The sequence below is a fragment of the Balearica regulorum genome, chromosome 4 (genome assembly GCF_011004875.1).
Source record: "Balearica regulorum gibbericeps isolate bBalReg1 chromosome 4, bBalReg1.pri, whole genome shotgun sequence".
Lineage (NCBI taxonomy): Eukaryota > Metazoa > Chordata > Aves > Gruiformes > Gruidae > Balearica > Balearica regulorum.
Window position 1 is genome coordinate 81,819,404 of NC_046187.1, and position 22,794 is coordinate 81,842,197.

At 47.4% G+C, this 22,794-nt stretch overlaps 1 protein-coding gene across 3 annotated transcripts in view; it reads right to left on the bottom strand.

Moving 5' to 3' along the window:
- The window catches only part of ZNF638 (zinc finger protein 638), a 61,312-nt gene that overhangs the window by 33,327 nt on the left and 5,191 nt on the right, over positions 1-22,794 (bottom strand). For 2 of the 3 annotated variants that reach the window (XM_075752872.1, XM_075752871.1), the window contains exon 2: positions 4,440-6,057. In XM_075752872.1, coding sequence (XP_075608987.1) covers positions 4,440-6,057 — 1,618 coding nt within the window. Of the gene's footprint in view, positions 1-4,439; positions 6,058-19,685; positions 19,853-22,794 lie in introns of those variants that run through there. The other variant, XM_075752873.1, reaches the window with a different exon arrangement.

The window sequence follows — 22,794 nt, forward strand, 5'->3', positions numbered from 1 at the left end:
TACTCTCCTCCCTAACACCACATTCTTCTCTTCTCCAAGTCTTCGTTATGCCAGTGCCCTCTTGCATTTCCTACAATCACAGGAGTCTCGATTCATACATATTCCTCCTCTTTGATTAATTCCTCACCCTTCTCAGTCTTCAGAGATATTCCACTCCCTCTGGCAAGCCTGGCCCCAAAGACAGATCCTTTCCTCAAAGACAGGATCTCTTCCCAGCACACACGCTCCATCACATCCTGGTAAGAGTAAGAACTTGCAGCCACCAAAAAAGCCCTAAAGCAGCAGCTGGCAAAGCACAGAGCCTCTGGTCTCCAAACTCACCTCTTCTGCCAACACAGAGATAAGAACAATACACAGGGATCGGACCTGCACTTGTTTGTGCTGGTTTCACAGCGAGGTATTACATAGAAAAATGAGGAGTGAAATGGAGCAGACCCACATTTTGTCCCGCTACATAAGTGTGCTTCTCTTTGTAGGAAGCAATGAGTCCACCTGACTTCACGCAATTGAAGATATCCTCCATTTAAATCTATTTAAGCTAGAAAACAAAAACTGTAATACATGGTCAATATGAGCCCTCGTGCTGGTAGTATTGCAAATCCACGTTGTTCCAAAAGTGACATGTGGTTGAAGACAGAGAAATCACACTTTATAATTCCAATATATCCACAATTTCAAAGTGAAACTGAAGCTGCTCTGTGAAATATTTATACAACGTTTCAGTATGTTGGGAGGTTTGTAAATATACTTGAAAGAAGACAACACTGAGGTGCCATCTAACCAAGGGCAAAACTGGGCACTCTTCCCTGAAAAAATGTTGCGGGACACAAATGCACAAACTTTTGAGAACACCTTCCCGATCAACAAGTCACCTTAGCATCAATTTTCCAAACTTGTTTTTTTAAAGCTCAAAAAGCCCACCTTTCTTAAGTATACCTTTTCGTCCACCACAGTATTGTGTACAGTCATCTCTGACGAAGCTACAGAAACCTTCCTAACACCAGATAAAAACCAAGGACCAATCTTTCACATCTCTGATGCTGCTCCAACAACAACTAGCTTTCGAGCCCGTAGTAACCATCATTTACCACAAACCCACGGTATTTCTGACAGCTGAGCGGTCTGTTGGAGAGCTAATGCCTGACTGCAGGAGTGCAGATGGCCAATCTGAACTTGCACTGTTGATTCAAAAAGCAGCGCTTTTTGCCTCTGAACAAATATCGCCACAAGACCCAAGCAAGACGGCTGGAGGCATCATCGAATCATCAAGGCTCCGGCCACCTATTGCTAAAGATCCAGTGAAAGGTTTTGAAAGGAAGAGAAATGTTAAACAGAGTCTTTCCATCAAACAGCTGGAATATTCTTCACATTCAGCCCTGGGCTGCAGGCAGCGTGTTACGCAGCTGCTGACCTGCCATGGATCACTGTGCACGAGGATTATCCGTATGCCTCACCAAAAAGTTGCAAAGCTAAATAAATAAATAAATAAATAAAATCTTTTTCACAGACAGACCTACAACAGCTATGCTATGCAGATGGAAGATATTTTAACTTTTCACTTCTGAACAGTGTATTTGGCAAAAAACCAAACCAAACCAAAACACCTTCAAATATATATAAATAGTTCTGTAGAAGAGGTGTTCAGACTTCTTTTCCAATTACAAAAGAACTAGAAAATACATTTACTTGCTTAGCTGTATGACGCTCAGAACTCTACATTTTGGTATACTGCAGACATCTCCCAGCCATCTTCAGCTTTGATTTCACCAGACCTCATTAATTAAGAAGAAAGACCTACAAGGAGAACTGATCAGATATTACGGGGAACAGCAGAAGCATTTTTCACTCCAAGCCAAAACTCAGCCAGGGCTTCACAGCCGTTACAGGAGAGCCAAGCTGGAAGAACACGGGGGACACGGTTGAGATGATGGAAGTAGGAAGTTTGGTCACTAACAGTTACTGTAGTCTCAGAGGCAGACTGACGGCAGGAGCAGGGTGTCACATCCAGCCGTCGTCCTGACGTCTTAAGCAACTAGCGCCAGGTAACTAACACACTTGAATTCTCTTCCGATAGGCAATGCGGCTTCTGCCTCAATCTGGGCAGGAAAATGAATCCTAGATGAGGCTGTACTTCAGTACAAGACTGGATTAAAAGAATCTACGAAAAAAGGCAGCTCATCACCATGAATAATCGGAACTTGAAATCCATCATTTTAACATCACTGCAACTTTGTCTTTTCAGCTATCCAGTACTGGATAAAGAGCAGGTTTTCCTCATTTAGTATCTTTCATCATCTTCATCCATTCTTATTTCTGGTTATCTTTGCTCACCTACTTTCTTTCCAATTTGCCACATTACAGACATCTGTTTATAACGCAGCATCCTTAAACCACTTATTACAACTTGGTACTACACCCCAGAAATCACCGCGTCTAGTAATTTTGACCTAAAACCAAGTCTGAAGATCCAGTTCATCTATAGGTGTGCTGGGGAGACCAAAGGCCCGTCTAGTTCACCTAGCACCACGCAAGAGGGGATGGCTCGAGAGGTAACTAATGAGGCAGAGCCACCTCCAGCCACGGACAACGGCTTGTCAAGGACCTCCTGAGCCACAGAGGGTCTTTGCGTAGTCTCGGAAGGATTTCCTTCCGTGAACTTGTTCAGTTCTTTTTCAACTCTGTGCTCTACGTGAAAGAGCAACTTCCTAGCGCAAGTCACACCACACACGACTATCGATTTCTCCTGTATCATTGCCCCAGCATTTCTCCTTCAGTCTGAGGGCGTTGTTTCACAGGCTTCCTCTGCAACACTTTAAAGACAAAAAACCTGAACGTCTAGGTCATCTTTAACCGTGCAACTGAGGCAGACAACTTTATTTGTAAAACCAAACTGTAAAACTGAAAGCAAGAGGAACCCTTCATTCTTCAGAATTCACAAATACACAAGACATTTCTTAACACAAACTTTTATTTTTTGCAGTTAAAAAAAAAAAAAAACCTAACTCTTTTGGTTATTTTGCAACACTGTTGGCTAAACATGGCTTGCCCCATGAGGTCTCAAACCAGTCTGAACTGCCTCCACAGCAGCAGGTGTACATAAAGAAAAAAATACTCTTCAGGACGAAGCGAATATATGCCAGAGCCAGAGGCAGCCACGACAGGGAGAAAAGGTTGTGCAGCTGCAGTCGGATCAGAACACTACCCCAAAGTGCCACTGGGGCAAGAAGTATAACCTTCAATTTCTCCAGAAAACTTCATAGCTAATTTGTCAAGTATTTTTAGTAAAAACATTTGCTTAAGTTTAGAAAGTACCAGTAAGCGACTGAATGATTCACAGTTAAACAGATTACACTATTCCAGAGTGCTTTGTCCATTTATTAACACAGCCCCAAATTCGTTGCCTTGTTCAATTTTACACATTTTTATTTTAAATCAGACTTCCCTTTAAGTTTTCAAGTCTGCCCAAACAGCTGCGCTTCTCCCTGGCCTTTAGCGCTTCCAGCATAGAAGTACTTGAAATTTTATTTTTATTCTGAAGCCCCTAATGCAGCTGTCACCATCGTAACTATTCATTCACACTTTTTTAATACACAGCACAAATACGGCCTAGCAATCTTGTGTGATTTTGCCAAATGGCAAAAAAGCACTCCCCAACAGGCTTTCCACACGATTGTTGAAGACCATTTAAAATTTAAACACATGACACTAATAATGAATTATTCCATTTTTTTAAATTACTTTCTCCTGTATTTTGACATATCAAGCCTATGTCTTTCAAGAAAAATCCACAGCTTTCAGAATTCTTTTCTCTCTCCCAGTATTCACCAGTTCCTTCCTGTTCCTCCTTCAAGAGCTGAAACTGTTATTTGCTTCATAGCTGAAAGCTCAGGCAGATGAATGAAAGCATTTTGTGCGTCCCTCAGAGCTAGTCTTCAGTCTCTGGAATAGTCAATGTCACACAGACCACATTTGGAAGATTAAATTTTTGCAGATAAATAGGCTGCTTTGTTTTAACGCAGACTTTGCAGGAGGGGGGCTGAATACACGAACATCTCATCTACCCTACCGAGAGATTCAGCATACAATTTCTGCACATGTTTCAGTCACCCAGATGACATTAGTTTTTAACTCCACTGATAAAGGGTTTGTTTTGTCACTTGAAACCCATTGCAGAAGACATAAATAATTTTTAATATTAAAAAATAAAAATCAATGCGCATGGCAATTTTGAAATGCAATTTGGAACAGAACACGCTGTGCAGCAGTCACAATAATTTACTAGCGCTCTTTCTAGCATTTTGAAATTTGCATGTAAGCACTCAAACTGGCGAACAGCATCACAACTCATTTAATGCACAGTAAAAAATTAGTTCATAAAACAGTGCAGCAGGTAAGGTGCTGAGTACAAGTTTATGCAATAATCTTTGAAAGACACTCACCTTCATATGAGTGCATTCAATGTTACACAGAGAACACATATGTGGAAATATTCTTGGAGATGTAGCATAGTAGTCATTCATCATTGACGGAGTGGGCAATCTTTTTATCTTCTGGGCACCAGACTGCAGAAACACGGGAAGCCACGATGCTTTCACAATACCAAAAGGAGATCTAATTGGCCCCTCAGCCTGGGGCTGGAAGGGCTTCTGTCCTGCTCCCGAGCTGCTCTGGGCGTTAGACTGGCTTGTCCCAGATTCACGCTGAATTCTTTCATGCTGGCTTATAGCTGCAAGAAGTTCAGCTGAAAAGGGTGGATGGGTCATCGGTGGCATTACGTGCTGGGTCACAGACTGCTGGACGAGGGGCGGCATGACAGGCGGCATCATGGGCTGTGCCATGGGTGGCATCATAGGTGGCATCATTGGCGGTATGACAGGCAGTATTGCAGGCTGGGACACAGATTTCACCACAGGGAGTGCAGCGGGTGTCGCACACAAACTGGACACCTTTCCCGGAGTCTCAGCTGGAAAAAACGATCGAGTGTTTGAGGAATCATTCTGGAACCCCGTCGGTTTTATTAAATCTTCCACTGGAAACACTGGATTGCACGTCACGCTAGATGGTGGGACACTCATCGACATATTCTGCTCTCGCTGGAAGTGTTCCCTGTTCTCTCCGCTTGAGGCTTCCGGATTATAGACACGTGCTTCGAGAGGCTCTTCAGTCAGGACTTCAGGATTATAAGCACGCACTTCAAGAGGATCTTCAGTGTAACCGTATTTGCTTGCATGTCCATAATCAATCACTTTACTCTTGACTGCTGCACCACTCGTACCACCAATCGTTTCTTCTCCTTGGCTCTGAGTATGTACACCCGATAAAGAATGACCCATCTTACGAATCCGTATTTCTCTCAAGATCAGTGGCATGTTTTCAGGCGTTAACTGATCATCTGGATAGCGACTGAGTTCCTCCAAATCTTCATTAGACAGCCCAAAACTCGCCAAAATACTGGAAGCGCTTTCTGGTGTGTAGCGGTTCTGGGCATTTGAATTCTGCTCCGAGACCCGTGCCGAGGCAGATGGCTTTTGCCCAGTTGTCCCAGCTGAGCACGGGGTACTGTACCAGCGATTTGTGTGAGGCTCTCTCTTCTGCTCCTGGTACAGGTTTGTCTTCTCCTTTACCTGCCTCGGATCAGTCCTGTGCAGAGTTACCCGAACGTTTATCCTCTGTGAACCCGTCCACTGAAACGTTTCCTGTCCCGAGAATCTTTGTGACATTCCTTGAGGCGTTCCAGGCGCAGGCTTTCTCTGAAGACCTGCTGCACCTCCTCCCCTAAAGGATCCCGGAGGCTTTGTGCCAGATGGATTAGGTCCTCTCGGCCTCTGAGGTAAAGTTCCTCTGGGGCTAAACATTGCGCTTTTCAGAAATGCCTGATTTAACCAAGCATAAGGAGGTGCAGAACTGTTGGTAGCAACTGAGGTCAATTGCTGAAGAGCCAACTGTGTCTTAATTTGCGCAAGCTGTAAAGGAGGAGGGCCCAACAGAAGTGGGCTTGCAATGCCAAGGTTCAAGGAATTCACAAGTGGTGCGAAACTTTCCAAGAATAACACAAAGCTGAAAGTTAAAAGACAAGTATTAGATTATTTTATCTTTTCACCTACTTCACGCAGTGGATTCTATAACCGGTGAGAAAAACAACTGAAGTCACAAAACAGTATTTTAATGACAGTTGAAATGGTACTTTTGAATTCAAAACTCTGTTGAACAAAACCATTTTCTTTCGCTGGATAAAAATCTTAATATGCAGCAAATAGACAACAGGTAATTAAGTAAATGAGCTTTACCCAACAAGTTCAATGTCACAGATAACATACCTAGTGATGACACTCTTTCAACAGCATTTTCGAAAACTTCACATTTTGGTTCTTAATGACAACACAGTTTGGATTTTTTTTACAATTAGAGCTATTTTATGAGCAATAAGCCAAAGTATTAAAACCCTCTCCAAATGTTTACGAGGTATGAACTGTAAGTGAAACCATTATGCAGAGAATTCCAAACAGTTACAAGCTGGACATCAAGTCATCATGGAATCGATCTGAAGACGGCAGAACAGTTTTCAGGAGGGACACTCCCATCACCACTCTCACGGGTAAACTACTATACCCTGAAAGTAAACTACTATACCCTGAAAGTATTCAAAGGGTGTGGCAATATTCGAATTCTGTGGCTAGAAAATTTCCATTTCCCAGATGTTAAAGGTAAGATCTTATATTAAAACAGCTGTAAACAGAAAGGCATAAAATCATACAAAACTGAAACCATCTACATACAAGCATAAAAAAAAAACCACAATGGCAATGGAAACTGCCATCTTTCATGTCAGCTGAAACCACCGAGAACTCAATCCTGTAAGGCAGTAAAAGAACATACAAGTACAGGTAGAATAAGACAAAGTGATGCTCACACCAACAACAAATGAAATACCACAGAGTTTTGGAAATGCGTTCCTGCAGCATACTCAAAGCAAGGTACCTCACCTCCCCGGCTCTGCCTGCACTCCAAAACTCCACAATCCGCACAGGCAGAAGGATCCCAAGAAGTCCTGTCCTCCCCCAACCCCTTGCCAGCGGGCCATCTCTTGAAAGTGGATAACCTCTTGTTTTCATGCTTCTTACAGCAATACATTAGGTTTGAATGAGTTTTAACTGGCAGATTCTCACTGAGCATAACCATAATAGGGCTTGCCAACAGTCCTCGTTGTTGCTGAACTTGCATGCTGTATTGCTGTGGTGTTGAGGCTCTTGTCTCACCAACACTAACCCCATCACAGGTTTTGGTTTCAAACCTCACTTGAGTTGACTCCAAACTGAAGTTTTTCAAGTAAATGGAGGTGCCTCCCTCATGTTTGTCATCTGTAAGGACTGAGGTTCTGAAGCCTGAGAACCACAACTTAAAAAATAAAAGTTAGACGCAGCTATAGCTTGAGAGGTGAACCACGTACAAGCTGCAGGAGACTCAGATTTTAAGGCTGAATTCCTGTGACTTGTTACTATCTGTATGTTAAGAATTCTATTTAAGTTCTAATAGCAATTATTTAATTTTAACTGAGGAAAAACTGAATTCATGCCAAAGGAGGAACAGTAGCTACAGAAACATTACCCGTATCTCTTCGCCATTATAAAAACATAGGGAGCCATCATAAAGAAAAGATTCCCAGCAGACAACAATCCCAGAACTCTGGCCTCTAATCCAGGACTCCTTGCCCAATATCCCTCCTCCCTCAACAAATTAAATCATATTTAAATGATAACTGCATGTTAGGCCAAGTTTGTTCAAGACCATTTCAAAACAGACTATTAAGCAAACATCCACAAAGTAATGTCTTGCCTTTCAGTTTTGCTCTCTCTGGAACTCTCATCACTGGAGGGCAAAAAAACCTTCAGCACATTAATTCGGAAAGCAGCTGGAGAGAGAACAATATCAAAGCCACTCATAACAAGAACAAGTAAGAATATATTAGCAGAGCACATTTTAAAAATAAACATGCTGGTTTGCAAACTGAACCATAATTCAGTGGATTAGGAAACTCCCAGGGGATCTGTTCAGGAGCAAACCAGAACCTCAACGGGAAGAATTTTTACCACTCAATTAGAGATTTCCGGGCAGCGTAGACCACTCGGTTGCCAGTGCTGTGATCAGGTATGCTCCCACACCAGCACCCCAAACCGCTGCCATGGGCCATTCACCGTAACTTTTTCCCACTTTGTTTTAGGAACTGTACCCCAAAATGAGGAAAAAAACACCTTCCATTTTGGATACTGAAAACACAGAAACAGCCTACTGAAGTAGAACAGAGGTCCAATACCCTGTGTTCAACAGTAACCAATACATGATGCTACAGACCACGCTGTAAGTTCATGTACTTTCTCCCGACTCCTGAAACTTTCTTCAGCTAACAGTCTAAAGGTTGTAATGTCACTTTACCAGAGATGCTTATTAAGCAAAATAATCAAACAGAAACTCTTCTCAGAATCAACAACCAAAACGTTGCAATCTGTTCAGGACGTAGTAACACTGGGCCTGCTTACTTGCCCTCCAAAGATGTTAAAACCAAACAGCCTCAGAAGCGGATGCTCCTCAACAAACAGGACCACAAGAGCCACATTCTCAGCCACTGTGGTGTTGGAAGACACCAGAAACAGTCTCTTCAGGTAAACACAAGAGATGTGGCACTAGCATTTCAAACGACCTCCCTCGGTCAGGAAAGTAAGAGAAGAGACACAAAGAATTTCTCTCTCAAACTAAAACTATTAGGTTCTCCATCAATATTAATAATTGAAGAAACACAGAAGACAGTCTTGTGATTTCTGTGATCAAAAAAGTACAAGGTAACCTTAAAGCCAAGGTTTTAAAAGACATCCATATCTGTGCTGTACAGCCCTTAATGCCTCTGAAACCCATCTGCAGTGCAACACTGAAGACTTTACTCAGACCCACAATAATGCAAATATATTTCAGCACATCCAAGATGTTCGTTTCCTCATCACCCGGCCCTAATGACATCTGAAGTCATAGGAAATAGAGGCCAAACACGTAAACTGCATCCCTTCCCATGGAAGTTGTATGCTCAAATTCTCTCCTGACACCCAGTCAAGAGCTGTACAGCAGCAAGCGCGCCATGAAGCCTTCATCGGCTGGGTCTCATGACTGACCTTTTCAAAAGAAATGCTGGAAACAACAGGTGAAAGATAAAGCAACACCAAGACTATGGAAACAACGGTCTGGATATTTGAGGCTAGACTGTCACCTTCCTCTTCAAAAGCAGCTTTGTCTGGAGTTTGTCTGTGATTCTCTAGACTGCTGTTTCTGGCGCAGAGGCATCCTGACTAGCCTTACAGCAGTGACCGTGCACCCTGCTGATGCTTGGTCCTACAGGAATGAAAAATTGGTGGAATTCCCCAAAGACCACTGTGCTTACTTGACTCCTGGAAAAGTTAGTCCTTGAAACTTAGTATTTCAGAGTCTCACAGAAAAGCCAAACTATATCCTTCTTGCTTTCTGTTCAACTTCATCAGTCCATTTTGCCAAGCTTCCCAATATGGATGGATAAATGAAAAGGTCTGGCTACCTGCTTACACACCAGAGAGCCTTAACGACTACGTTTGTTCATGTGGTGAGTGCAGGACAGTCTTGCACCTTCCCTGGTTTGAGGATACAGCCAGAATAAGCTTCTACCCTCTCCCTGTACCCTTCCTCCCTTCCCAGAGGTCTGGCTGCCTGCGTTTCAAGGATCCCAGGTCCACCTTTGGTGCAGCTCATCTGTACGACCTTGGCCAGGCTGCTGAAGAAACTGCTAGAGCTGTGGGAAAGACTTCTGATGAAGTCTGTAGAGAGAGTTAAAAAAAGGCAAGGGGGGGGCAGGATTATAGGCAGAGACAGACAGGTGTCATTTACAGCTCAAGGATTCAACAGGAAAAACACCAGCTGAGAATGGTAAAAAAAAAAAATAATAATCCTAAAGAAAAAACACTAGGGAGGTGGTGTTGACAGATAGATGACATCAGCGATGACAGCAACCTAACAACACTGAGGAGCCCTTTCAGTGAGCAGCGAGGCCTTCTCTTCCCGATGCCCATCTGGTCAGCAATTACTCTTTGGCTGTCCTGCTGTGGGCAGCCAGCACACTAATGCTTAGAATAGCAGTCAGCTAAATCCTACCAGCCTTAGCGCATGTCTAGCAATAAATAATTGGTTTGTGCTGTTAAAATCTCTCTAGCCTGCCTGCAGAGTCTCTTTGCGCAAGGCTAAAGCCCCCTAAGCAAAGTGACCCACCCAGAGAGGGATGTTAAAGTTGACAATTCACTAAACCGATCTGGACGGAAGCCGGTAAAAATACACAGAAAACTCCTCTCTCACAGGAACAGGAAGCGACAGTCAAAAGCAGCGGGTACTAGCAGATATGAAGCAAGTAAGAAGTCCTGCAAGCGGAAAAAGGGAAATGCAGCTCTGAGCAGCAATACCGTCGAGTTCAAGCTCTCAGGTTGAAGGTGAAAAAAAAAATGGTACCTACATCTTGAAGCCGTCAGCTGTCTATCAACAACAGAAACACCTTTTAAATCAGCTGTGCAGTACAAAAATCAATCATAAACAAAACAGGAGGCTTAAGTTACAGGTTTGGTAATGAGGCCTTGTAAGAATGTGGAAGCTGCTTTCTCTAGTGAGAAGTTTCATCTGAATTCACAGTCTCATATAGTCACTGAAAGCAAAATTTTCTGTTGATTTGCCTCTATAAATGGTATTGGATTTTCTGGATACGTGCTAATTACAGAGCAGTCAAGTAAAGACTGCATTTCAGTAGAACGACACTTGGGGAACCCAGGCATACTGCAGAGACCAATACTATTGCTAACCAAATATTCACCCACAGCCAACACCTTCAGGCCACAAAGACAGAGCAATGGCAAGCCTGGGAACCCCGAATTATCACACTGTTTGCCCTGACAGCAGCGTGGCTTTAAACGTGTAGAGGGCCGACCCGAGCCGCAGCCAAGTACCGGCACAGCCACTCACTCCCACACCCCCTCCCCAGTGGGACAGGGAGAAGAAAAGCAAGAAAGCTCATGAGATGAGATAGAAATGGCATGAAAAGTGAAATGGGGGGAGCAAAAAAAAAGGCTATCACTCACCACCTCCCACCTGCGGACCAGTGTCCAGCCAGGCTCCAAGCAACGGCCACCCTGGAAGCCAAAACTCTCCTCTTTCTTCCTCCACCCCATTTATACTGCTGAGCCTGACATTACAGGGTACGGAACATCCCTTTGGCCGGTTCGGGTCGGCTGTCCCAGCTGTGTCCCCTCCCAACCTCTCGCCCACCCCAGCCTACTGTCTGGGGCACAGAGCAGGAAAAACAAAAAGCCAGGACACTGTGCAAGCCCTGGCCAAAACACGGGTGTGCGACTAACACCGGTTTAGTGAAGGCAGTGAACTCCATCCCAGCCGGGGCCAGTACACACCTACTTCACGCAATCTGAGCGTGGAGCATAGCGCACGGGTTAGGAGCAAGACACCAACAGAAGGAAAATAAACTAAAACAAGTCATGCCCAGAACACCTTGATCTCCAGCTCAGTAGGACATTAAGCATTAAACAAATTGCATCTAAACCAGAGCCCTCCATCCCTCCTGGTCCAACTACATCAGAAGCAGCAACATAAACTCCAGACCCCAAATACAAGAAATTCAGGTTTGATATAAGTCAGACTTCTTTCCCAGAAATACCAAATCAACCATACACATTATGACAGCTTGAAAACGAAACCCGATGATTTGTTCCTTGCTTTCCTTCAAACCTACATAGACTTATTAAACAGACTACTTCCATTTGAAACAAATACAATTGTCCTACTACACACCCTATCGATACCCAGCAAGCACCTCCCAAAAAGCAGAATCAACTAGCAGAACAAATTCAAGAACAGGACTGCAGACAGCTGAAGTGCTAACTTGTAATTCCCTCCTGCCTCTGTATTTCCCTCTTTGGCAATTATCATGGTTTAACCCCAGCCGGCAACTACACACCACACAGCTGCTTGCTCACTCCCCGCCCCAGCAGGGTCGAAAGGAAGAGAACTGGAAGGGTAAAAGTGAGAAAACTCGTGCATTGACATAAGAACAGAATAACAACGACAAAAAGAGAGAGAAATAAAACCCAAGAAAGACAAGCGATGCAAATGGAAAACAATTGCTCACCACCAACCCACCGATGCCCAGCCAGTCCCGGAGCAGTAGCCCTCCTGGCTGACTTTCCCCCTAGTTTATACGCTCAGCATGACGTCATATAGTTTGGAATATCCCTGGGGTCAGTTGGGGTCAGCTCTCCCAGCTGTGTCCCCTCCAATTTCTTGTGCACCCCCAGCCCACTCGCTGGCGGGAGAGGGTGTGAGGAGCAGAACAGCCCTTGGCTCTGTGTAAGCACTGCTCAGTAGTAACGAAAACATCCCTGTGTTATCAGCACTGTTTTCAGCACAAATCTAAACCATAGCCCCATACCAGCTACTATGAAAGAAATTAACTCTATCCCAGTCAAAATCAGCACAGCAATATTGGGAAAAAAAAGTCCTAGAGCTGGAGCAGACCAGTGTTAAAAGGCAGCTAACCAAGACATCTATCACTGCCTGGGTACAAAAGCCAGGACTCAGCGCTCCCCCTCCCTGCAGTCAGTAATATTTGTTCTCCCTGCCCAGGCCGAATTCAGTGACAGAATAACCGCACCATTCCTACCTGCCAAACCGCACAGCCACCACAGGTCAGGTCACTCAGAGTGCTCCGATTCAAAGCAACTGCCCCCCAGCTCTGTCCCACTGCTAACTGTAGTGAAAATCAGAAGTGAGCTCTGTGTGTGAGCACATAGGAACTGATTACATAAACCTCAGGCACAAAATGAGCAACTGCACAAGCTAAACATAAAATTAATGTTGTTAAGCATTAGTAAGACACTAACACAAACAATTATGTAGCTATATCAAATATGAAAGCACCTAGAAAAAAAAGTAACAGAAGCTAAAGTTTCCTCAATGTAAACAAAATTTGATAATCATATATTATGTGGTGGGCTGACCCCAGCCAGCGCCCAAGCACTCACACAGCCGCTCGCTCGCTCACTCCTCACCATGTCCCCACGCTGGCAGGGCGAGGAGAGAATAGGAAGCAAAAGCAAAAAAAACATGGATTAAAATAAAGACAGTCTAACAGATCTTTAGACCCGCCCCTCGAAGAGGGGGAAAACAACCATGAGCAAAGCAAAGGCAGTCACTCGCCTCCTCCCACAGGCAGACGGATGCTCAGCCAGGCTCAAAACACACAGGGCCCTGGAAGTCAAAAACACCCTTTTCTTCTTCCTCTAGCCCAGTTTTTATTGCCAAGCATGGCGATACACAGTATGGACAGCTCTTGGGCCAGTTTGGGGTGGCTGTCCCTGCTGTGTCCCCTCCCAGCCTGCTTGCCTGGGAGGACAGGGAAGGAAAAAAACCTTTGTCATGGTTTAGCCCCAGGCAGCAGCTAAGCACCTCAGCCTAATGGCTGGCTCACCCCTCCTCCCCCGTGGGATGGGAGAATCAGAAGAAGGTAAAACTGGTGGGTTGGGATAAGGACAGTCTACCGGGACAGCAAAGGAGGAGGGAAATAACAACAACAGTACTTGGAATACATAAAGCGGGTGATAGACAATCCAATTTGCTCACCACCTGAACCCGATGCCCAGCCTGTCCCCAAGCAGCAGCTCCTCCTCCTTGGCCAGCTCCCCCTTACCTACAGAGCATGACATCATATGGGATGGAATACCCCTTTGGCCAGTTTGGGTCACCTGTCCTGACTCTGTCTCCTCCCAGCTTCTGGTGAAAATTAACTCTATCCCAGCCAAAAACCAAGGCAGCCTTGATGCTGTGCAAGTACCATCCAGCAATAGCCAGAACATCAGTGCTTACCTCCCCAGGTTTAGCCACACGTCCAAAACACAGCACCACACTCCATCCCTGCTGGACCCAGGACCACAAAGCAACACAATCCACTGAAATATTCCAAAACCCTGGAGGTGGGCTCAGGTCTCCGCAGGGTGTTTCCGCCCCTGGCTCCCGGGCTGCAGCTCACAGCTGGTCCTGCCCAGCCTGGCCCAAGGGCGACCACACCAACTATCTGCTGTCAGATCTGTCTGCAGGCCTGCTGCAAGGCTCCACTTGAAAGAGTTCTTCCTTCAGGTTACTCAACAGAAAGGACTCACAAGCTGACTGCAATGCAGAAGACACATTCTCCAGAAACCCAGAACACCTAGGCAAGCTGCTGTTTCTTTTTTGTTAGCTGGGGGGGGACATGGCTGTTATATTATTGACCGTACCCATAGGATGTGATGATGTCCATCTTTCCACTTCAGTCCCAAGAACTGGATCTCTTACGCAGGTCCTTTGTCTCACTTTATTTTGCGGCAAAATCAGCCTTCAGAAGGATCTGGATTACTCTCTTCCCTTCTCAAGTATTTCCTACGCTGTGTTGCCCAACACAATGACGTTGTCAGCATATGGTGTTCAGGGGCTTCACTCTGTTCCAGTGCTGCCTGTATCAGTCCACAGCAAAAGGCCGGGCTGAGCTTCCACCCCGGGTTACTCAGCTCCACATGCAGGCAGCCCATGGCACACAGTCTGCTGCCCAGGGACAGGGCACCCTGATGGCATTGGGGAACACCACGCACCGGAGTCCACCAGAGCCCTGTGCTCTGTGCGTGGGACTGATGTGCCAGGCCTTCGAGTCCACGCCGTCCAGACGAGCCTGTCCCTTTCCTCTGCCTGGCCAGAGACAAAGCCACCCTGTTCCTGGTTGGAGCACTCATTATCCGACTCCTGTCATAGCAGACCAGACATCCCTTCATCAAGACGAGGAGAGGCGTCCTCAGCCCTTCTACTGCATCTGGGGAATTGCTTGACAGTGCCCTGAGCAGTAATCCTCCTGAATGGACCCTTCTTAGCTGCTGTTCCCCCACAATTCACAAACACAGCATCTAGGCCCAAGATGGCACATCACTTCCTCAGGTGCTCCCCCAGTCGCACAGACGGAATCAGCAGGTGACGCATGGCATGTACCTGCGGGTCCCTTTCCCCTGAGCTGGGAAAGGCTGATTCTGTGCGGCACCCTTCGCACAGCCTGTAGAAGCGAGGAGGATGAGATTCTCCTCCAACCACTGAAGCTGATGGGACAGCTTCTCCACAGCCGGTGCCCCAGTGTCTGCCAGCCCACCATGACCCAGGCGCTGCTGTACACCACCGGTGTGTTCAGGACTAACCTCTGCCATGCAGCCCCTGTGCAGTGGACGTCACCCGGATCTCTGGAGACCTGGTTGCTGTCCGAGTCGCTGCAGACCACCTCCACCACTTCCCTCAGGTAACAGACAAGGTGGTCCCCTTGCCTCTGTAGTCTACCAGATCATCCTTGAGAGGACACTCCACCTTCAACAGGAGATGCCTGCACTGAGTCTCTGGTTTAGCCACGGTGTCTGTTTGTACACCCTCGGATCCAGGGACCCTCCAGCTCCTCTGAGGCTGCTGCACACAGGCCTGGTAAGCATCGGCCAGGTCCCAACACAGCCCTAGAAGCCGCTCTCTCTTTTTGGCAGAGACAGGGCACCCCTCCTTCAGGTGGTCTGCCATTTCAGCAGGATTACATGCCTCTTCAGGCAAAAACGCCCAGGCTGTTGGAGGTGAAAACTATTCTAGGCACCTGCCCAAATTCTCCCACGCCGTGCCACCCAGGAGCCAGCTGCCGCAGGGAACGTTCCCGTCTGCCATCCCCAGCCAGGCGGTTGCTGGAAGATCCACCGAGATCCGAATTTGGATCAGTGGATTCAGAGTCTGATGAGGCGACAGCGTGTGTGTGTGGCACTGGTGGCAGGAGGGCACTAGTATTACCACTACAAACAACGATCAAAATCAAAACCCGGTTCACAGTACACACCACTATGAACGTTTCGGTTACACCACCATATTCAAGAAGCCAAGGGGCCGTTGCAACGAAGTTGGCAGGATCCGTCCCAGAGGAGAAGAGGAGGAAGGTGTAATCGCTGTTTGTCTCCAGGGGATGGTTCCCGGAGTTCTGGGATGACAGCAACACAGAGGCCAAATACCAGACCAGGTCCAAAGCACTGCTTTTATCACAGGTTTCTCAGGCAAAACAAAACAACACAGTAAACAGCAAAGGCTGAAAGCTGCCATTTCAAAGTCCTTCCAAGGAGCAGCTAAACAGCAATAAATTCAGTGCAGCACACTCGGACCAAATGTGTTGTTCTATCTCGATCCCCCCCCGCCCCTCGCTGAGCTCCAAAAAGGAGCATGGGGTGTCGACCCCGGCCAGCAGCCAAACACCCACAGAGCCACTTGCTCACCCCCACTCCCCAGCCCAGCAGGACAGGGCGAGAAAAGGAAGCACAAAAGTGAGAAAACGCATGGGTTAAGATAAAGACAATCTAACAGGTGAAGGAGAGGGAGGAAGAAAAAAAAAAAAACCAAGCAGCAAAGCAAAGGCAATTACTACTTGCCACCTCCCACAGACAGAGCAGTGCCCACCCAGGCTCCAAGCAACAGACACCTTGGAAGCCAAAACCACCTTTTTCTTCTTCCTTTACCCCGGTTTTTACTGCCGAGCAGGACATGACACAGTATGGAACACCCCCTTAACCAATCCAGCCTCGTGTCCTCCCCAGCCTACACTCAGGGGTGCAGGGGGGAAAGCCTTTACGCTGTGCAAGCACTGTTCAGCAACAGCCAAAACACCGGTGTCTGACCAACACCAGTTTAGTCACAAATCCAAAACACGGCTCACAGGCTGCCATGAAGACAGTTAACTCCATCCCAGCCAGAGCCAGCGCCACTCAGTAACATAATTCATTGAAATACTCCAAAAAGACTCCATTCCATTCCAGCGTTCCAATGCACCAAGCTTATATACAGACACACATGCACTTACCAAAAAAAAAAAAAAAAATCAGTACAAGTATTTCAGCAAGTAATTCTTAAGCAAATAAAGGGCATTTCAGCACCTTCATGGAATATTAGCAGTAGAAATCTACTGGTCTTTTTCAATTTTCACTTTCCAGGTCAAATTTTAGAGCAGTACAAATCCCACACACTGTTTCACGAGTACATCTACATACACACAACAGCTCTGAGGCATATGCAGCTCTGCACACCTGGTGTGGCGACAGATGTGCCCGAAGGCATCGCAGACAAAGAGCAAATACTTCTGCCTAAAACTTACTAAAAAACCCCAAACCCCACTCAGAATATTTAACTTGATGGCAAAGAAATAAGACGGCATTTTATTTACCTTCTAGTGTGAAACACTGAAGGAAAAAAAAAAGGTCTCAATGTTATTCCCAATTCATACAGAGAAAAGCTCCTTGTTTGGTGTCATGGTTTAACCCCAGGTGACAACTAAGCACCACGCAGCCGCTTGCTCATCCCCCAAGGGGATGGCAAGAATGGAAAAAAACTCATGGGTTGAGATAAAGGCAGTTTAATAGGATAACGAAGGAAGATAATAATAATTATGATCTATTTATAAAACAAGTGATGTGCAAATGCAATTGCTCACCACCTGCAAAACCAACCCGATGCCCAGTCTGTTTCCAAGCAGCAATCCCACCCCCCAGCCAGCTTCCCCTGTTATATCCAGAGCACGACGTGACACGGCAGGGAATATCCCTTTCCCAGCCTGGGTCAGCTCTCCTGGCTGTGCTCTCCCGGCTTCTTGGGCACCTGGCAGGACCTGAGAAGCTGAAAAGTCCTGGACTTAGTGTGGACACTACAACTATCCAGCAAAAACTAAAACCATCAGTGTGCTATCAACATTATTCTCATACTAAATCCAAAACGGGGCACTATACCAGCTACTGGAAAGAAAACTAACTCTATCCCAGCTGAAACCAGGACATTTGGTAAGGACTAACAGAAGTAGAGTTGAGCTTTCAGTGAGCTCAGCCCCAAAACCAAACTGCAAGACAACTGCAAAACAGAAGGGAAGAAAAGGAATCCAGCGGTATAGCAAGGAACAGTTAGTTCTGTAACCACTTGGAACTCCACCCTTGGGTAAACATCACTCAGATGGATCAGTTCCCATAGACGTTGGAGAGATAGGTCCTGTCCCTTATGTCCTCCACCCTTCACGCCAGTGTGATTGTTCTGTTAGTTCTGGCAGATTATGTTTTTTTAATCAGAAAAAAATGCAATTAAAGATACTTGTTATCCTTGAAGAGTGTCTTCTCAGTAGGAAAAATAATTACCTCACTTTTATACCCACCCTCTTGAAGACCTCACAACAGTTATAAATTAATATTTTAAATGTCTAGTGAATGATCACATACCAGAGAGAAGAACATAACCCAAAACCGAACACACATTTCAACATCAATTCTGGGCTGTAAACCAGGATGGAGGATTGGGGGTTTTAAATAACCCAATACATTTTAATCAGTTCAATACTTTTTAAAATAATGCTATAGAAAAAAGAAATTTAAAAAATTAACAACCCATATTACATTACTGTATTAAAATAATTGTAACTGAGCAAAAATACCAAAGAGGTATGTGTCTAAGCTGCAAAAAAAAAGGTCAAATCTCCCAACATGCAAGGTTCCTGGGTAAGCGCTATGAACTAGATTACGCTAAAACACTTTGCCTTGGGTGAAAAGGATTTTTGTTGTTTCAGTTATTTTGACCAATTCAGACCAATTACTGCCATCTTCCAAGTCAGGAAACGGGGAAGCCCTCTTTTGCACCCCAACACATAAGTATGAGGTGCCAGAAGCCATGTCTACGTTCTGAGCTCTCAAAGGGTAGGTGATGAAAACCAATCTCTCCAGCTAACCAGAGGAAATATTACTTCATTCAACGTCCAGTTTTAAAGCCAAAACCACTACTCCCAAACTGCCAGATAGCTTTGTTTCAATGTAATGTGCTCAATTTATGGATTTAATTAAAGGTCTGAGCTTTCACTAAGCGACAGCAGGACAGAGACAGAACACAGGTAAGAATCCGAAAGCAAAGGGTGCGTTTCCCTAACTTAAACATCTAAAAGCTCAGATTAAGTAAACAGATCAAACTTGTTAAATCAATACACACGCTGCTGGCATAACAAGACTTCGGCTGCAATGCAGAGAAACGTTACAGCGCTGTTTACAAGCACGTGTTTATTCATTCGCTTTTTACATTGCAAGAAAACGCAGGCAGATGCAGGGTCGCTGGGGCAGGGCATGCCCGTGTCTGCCTGGCAGCGTGCTCCGTTCCCCGAACACCGCCGCCGTGCTGGATCCCCTCGGCAGCAAAATCCAACAACCGATCACGGGGCGGCAGCCGCCAGCCCCAACGCACTGCAGCGCCTATACCCAGCCGCAACACCCCGTTATCAACCGGCTGCCATCAGCGTAGGAAAGCGGCCAGGCCGTTACACCGCGTCGTGTGTGTGTGTGTGTGTCCCCGGCCCCGGGCAGCCTGCCCCGGTAAGGTTCGCAAGCCCCGCCGCGGTCTGGGTGTCCGGTGGGCGAGCGGACCCAAGGGGTGGCCGTGCGGGTTGATGGAGGTACCGTCCTCACGGCCGTCCCCGCGGCAGGAGCCCCGGCCGCCCCCACCCGCCGCCATTTTGTGCGTCCCCCTCAGTCCCCGCTGCGCCACACAGAGGCTGGGGGCGGCTGACGACGAGCTCCTACCTCCGACGGGGCGCAACCGAGCCGCGCTGCTCGCAGCCGCCCTTCGCTCCGCTTCCTCCGTCGCTTGCCCCCGCCGCCCCTCCGTCGCGCCGAGCCGGGCCGGGCCGGGCGCCGCGGCCGCGGAGATGCAGCCCGGAGGAGAGAGACAACGGGCACTGCGCCTGCGCGCAGGCGGGGCGGAGCGAAGGGAAGGGGCGGGGCGCATCCAGCTAACCCGGACAACGCATGCGCAGGACAGGCGTGCGCGCGGCGAACCGATGCGCAAGCGCACTGAACCCCGCGAGGCCACGGCGGGTCAGTTCCCTCGGTGTGGGCATGGTACCCGCGGTGCGCATGTGCAGTGGTTCGTCCTGGCCTCGGAGGTAGGACTGCGCATGCGCTTCGTGTGAAGAGGGCAACGGCCGCTGCCGCAGGGCGCGCTGGGAGTTCCCCTGTGTAATGGCGCCTGACGGCGGCGGGGCCGCTGGCGGTTGTTCGGTGTGTCTGTTGGCACCGCGTCCCTCTGGGCGTTAGCGATGGTCCCTGCTCCTCCTCCTCCCTCTCTTGCACCCCTTCTCTCTCCTCAGCCTTTCATCCTGCTTGTCGCCTTCCTCTCGTTCCTCTGCTGAGGGCCCGGGGACTGCTGTGGGGCTGCCGGGCTGCGGTGAGGGCATCTGCTTTTCCTCCCTTGCCTGCTGCTGGTCACTGACCTCCACCTGTGGCACTGGGAGACGGGAGGGCACCAAGCAGCTGTCCAGCCCTTCCCTGCCCCAGCCTCCCTCAGCGGCACCGCAGGCTTCTGGAATTGTCCTCTCGGGTGGCTTCCGCCTTATGTTTCTGCGTGTTCGGCCTCATCCACGGCCCCCGCTGAACGTGTGGATCCTCTCTGCTGAGGTCCTCTTCAAGATGTCCTGGGCTTGGCTGGTAGCCAGCGGCAGCCAGCATGGAGCATAGGACTTCTGAGGCCCTGGCTCATGGGGGTTATCCATACTGCTGCCTGGAGTTATGTTTGCTTTTGGAGCGGCACCATCAACACCTGGTATCTCCAACATGCTTACTTTCCCAGGGGTGCAGTGAGTTGATGTCCCCAAATGCTGGCTTCCCCCGTTAGCTCAGGCCTGTGGTGCTGGTGCTGACCTGAAGAGGACAGCTGAAACAACTCTGTCACCTTGGGGGGCCCTGCCAGGTTTCAGCATAGGGAGCTCGTGTGGCTCCAGGCAAATCTGCACTCTTCCCAAGAAGCACTTTTGCAGAGTCACGGGTTCCCTCCGAGGAGAGAAAAGATGCCTTTAAGAACTGTCACATTTCCAGAAAATACCAAAGCAGACGCCAAACCTAACTACAGAGTCGGCCAGAAACACTGCTGCTGCATCACGGTGACTGCCCCCAAAGCATGTACGGTATAAAGCTGCCCTGTGACCGGCTTTGCCCAACGCCAGACTGTTTGCCTGGGTGCTGGGAGTGTATTTCGGAGCTGCTGGAAGCGCTGCATCTTGCTGCAAACGTGGCAGACAGCAGGCACCCACTCAGCTTCTCTTTTAGCAGACTGGGAGTGGGCTGAGCAATGCCAGCAGACTGGTTGCTGCGCAGATCTGTCCGGCTGTACCACTTTGAAGTCACTTGGGTGTTTTGTCTTTCTCGTCGTGTTTGAGATCCCACAGATGCTTTGCGTACATCCAGCAAAAATGATTAGCTGGTGCTGGATTTTCTGACAAAGCTGGGCTGACACAGAAATAGGTTGCTGGTCTTTGTCTCCAAACCTGTTTTGGTTCCTCTCCAGCACGTGACAGTCCTGGAAACTCTCAAAATCTTTAAAAGTTAAGACTTCTGCTTACTTCTGCTTATTCTTGGGTTTTGAAACCTGCTTAGAGCCATCTAGTCCTGCAACCCGTGACTTCTGTTGACCACAGGCATTCCTTACTCACAGCATGGGAAAGCAAGAAGCTAGGATCGTTTGGGAGAGTTGGAAGTTGTTCTTTCCTAAACTTCAGAATCAGATTTACAGCTAAATTAGATGATCTGTGCCTGTTTTGCCATTCTCAGGTCAGCTGGAAGATCTTCACTGACAAGGTAGTCTGGAAGGGAAAATCCGTTGTAAATTAAACAACGGGATCAGTGTTTATGGTGAGACCAGGAGACTCTGTCAGAGTGAACTGTGGTTTTAGGAGCGTCCCAAGGGTGGATTCTGCCCGGCACCTGCTGTGGAGACTTTAACTTATTGTTGGGAAAGAATCAATTGGGTCAAAGGCTTTATAAAAGAAAGATGAGATGAGCACTTTGCTTATGTGGAGCTTGAACGCCATCCTGCTCCCCTGGTGCTGCCTTGAGAGCTGGAAAACACAACAGCTGAAAATCAGAAATTAAACCTGAGTTAAACCGTGCAGGCGCGAACAAGGCTGGAATCACGCCCATGGTCTCGTTTGCTAAATATCCGGTAGCAATGACAGCAGCACTGTCTCAAAAGGCATCGTTAAGATGGTAAAATTAAGCAAATGAAGCACTAAGACCTTTGGGAATGTAAACATTTAGGCTGCTTGTGCAACCTGATCTGTCCAACATATCCTGGTGTCCCACCACAATCTCCCGTTACGTGATGCGACACTTGAGCCCCGGCCGCTCTGCGCGGGGCCGGGTGCCTGCAGGACCCGTCTGCCACAGGACTGCGCCTCTTTGTTGGAAAATTTGGGAGATGCAAAGGGATTGCAATATGAGTCTTCTGTTTTCATAAGAGCTTCAGCCAGAGGCAGGTCCTACCCTTGCTCCGGTGAAGAAATCCACATGGGATGCGGGACAGGTCTCTCAGTCCAGCTTGGTTTAGGTGTTTGCTGGTTCTCTGCCAAACTTGCCATGCTCCTGACGCAGTTCCAGGTGCGGTGCAGGGTGCTCAGCCACAGCTGAGGTCACCAAGCTGCCCTTTGCAAATGCAACGCTCGCTCCTGGAAATGGTTCTGATCATTTTAACCGTAAAATGACATGGATGACAAGCACATAGAATTTCATTCCGAATATTTAAGACACGGACAAGGGATGTCCATGTGAGAACACGACAAGGGATCTCGCTCTTCCCAGGAGTGCTTAGTAACCCCAAACTGCCTTTACCCTGTTAGCTCTTCGACGTGCTGCTCTGGGT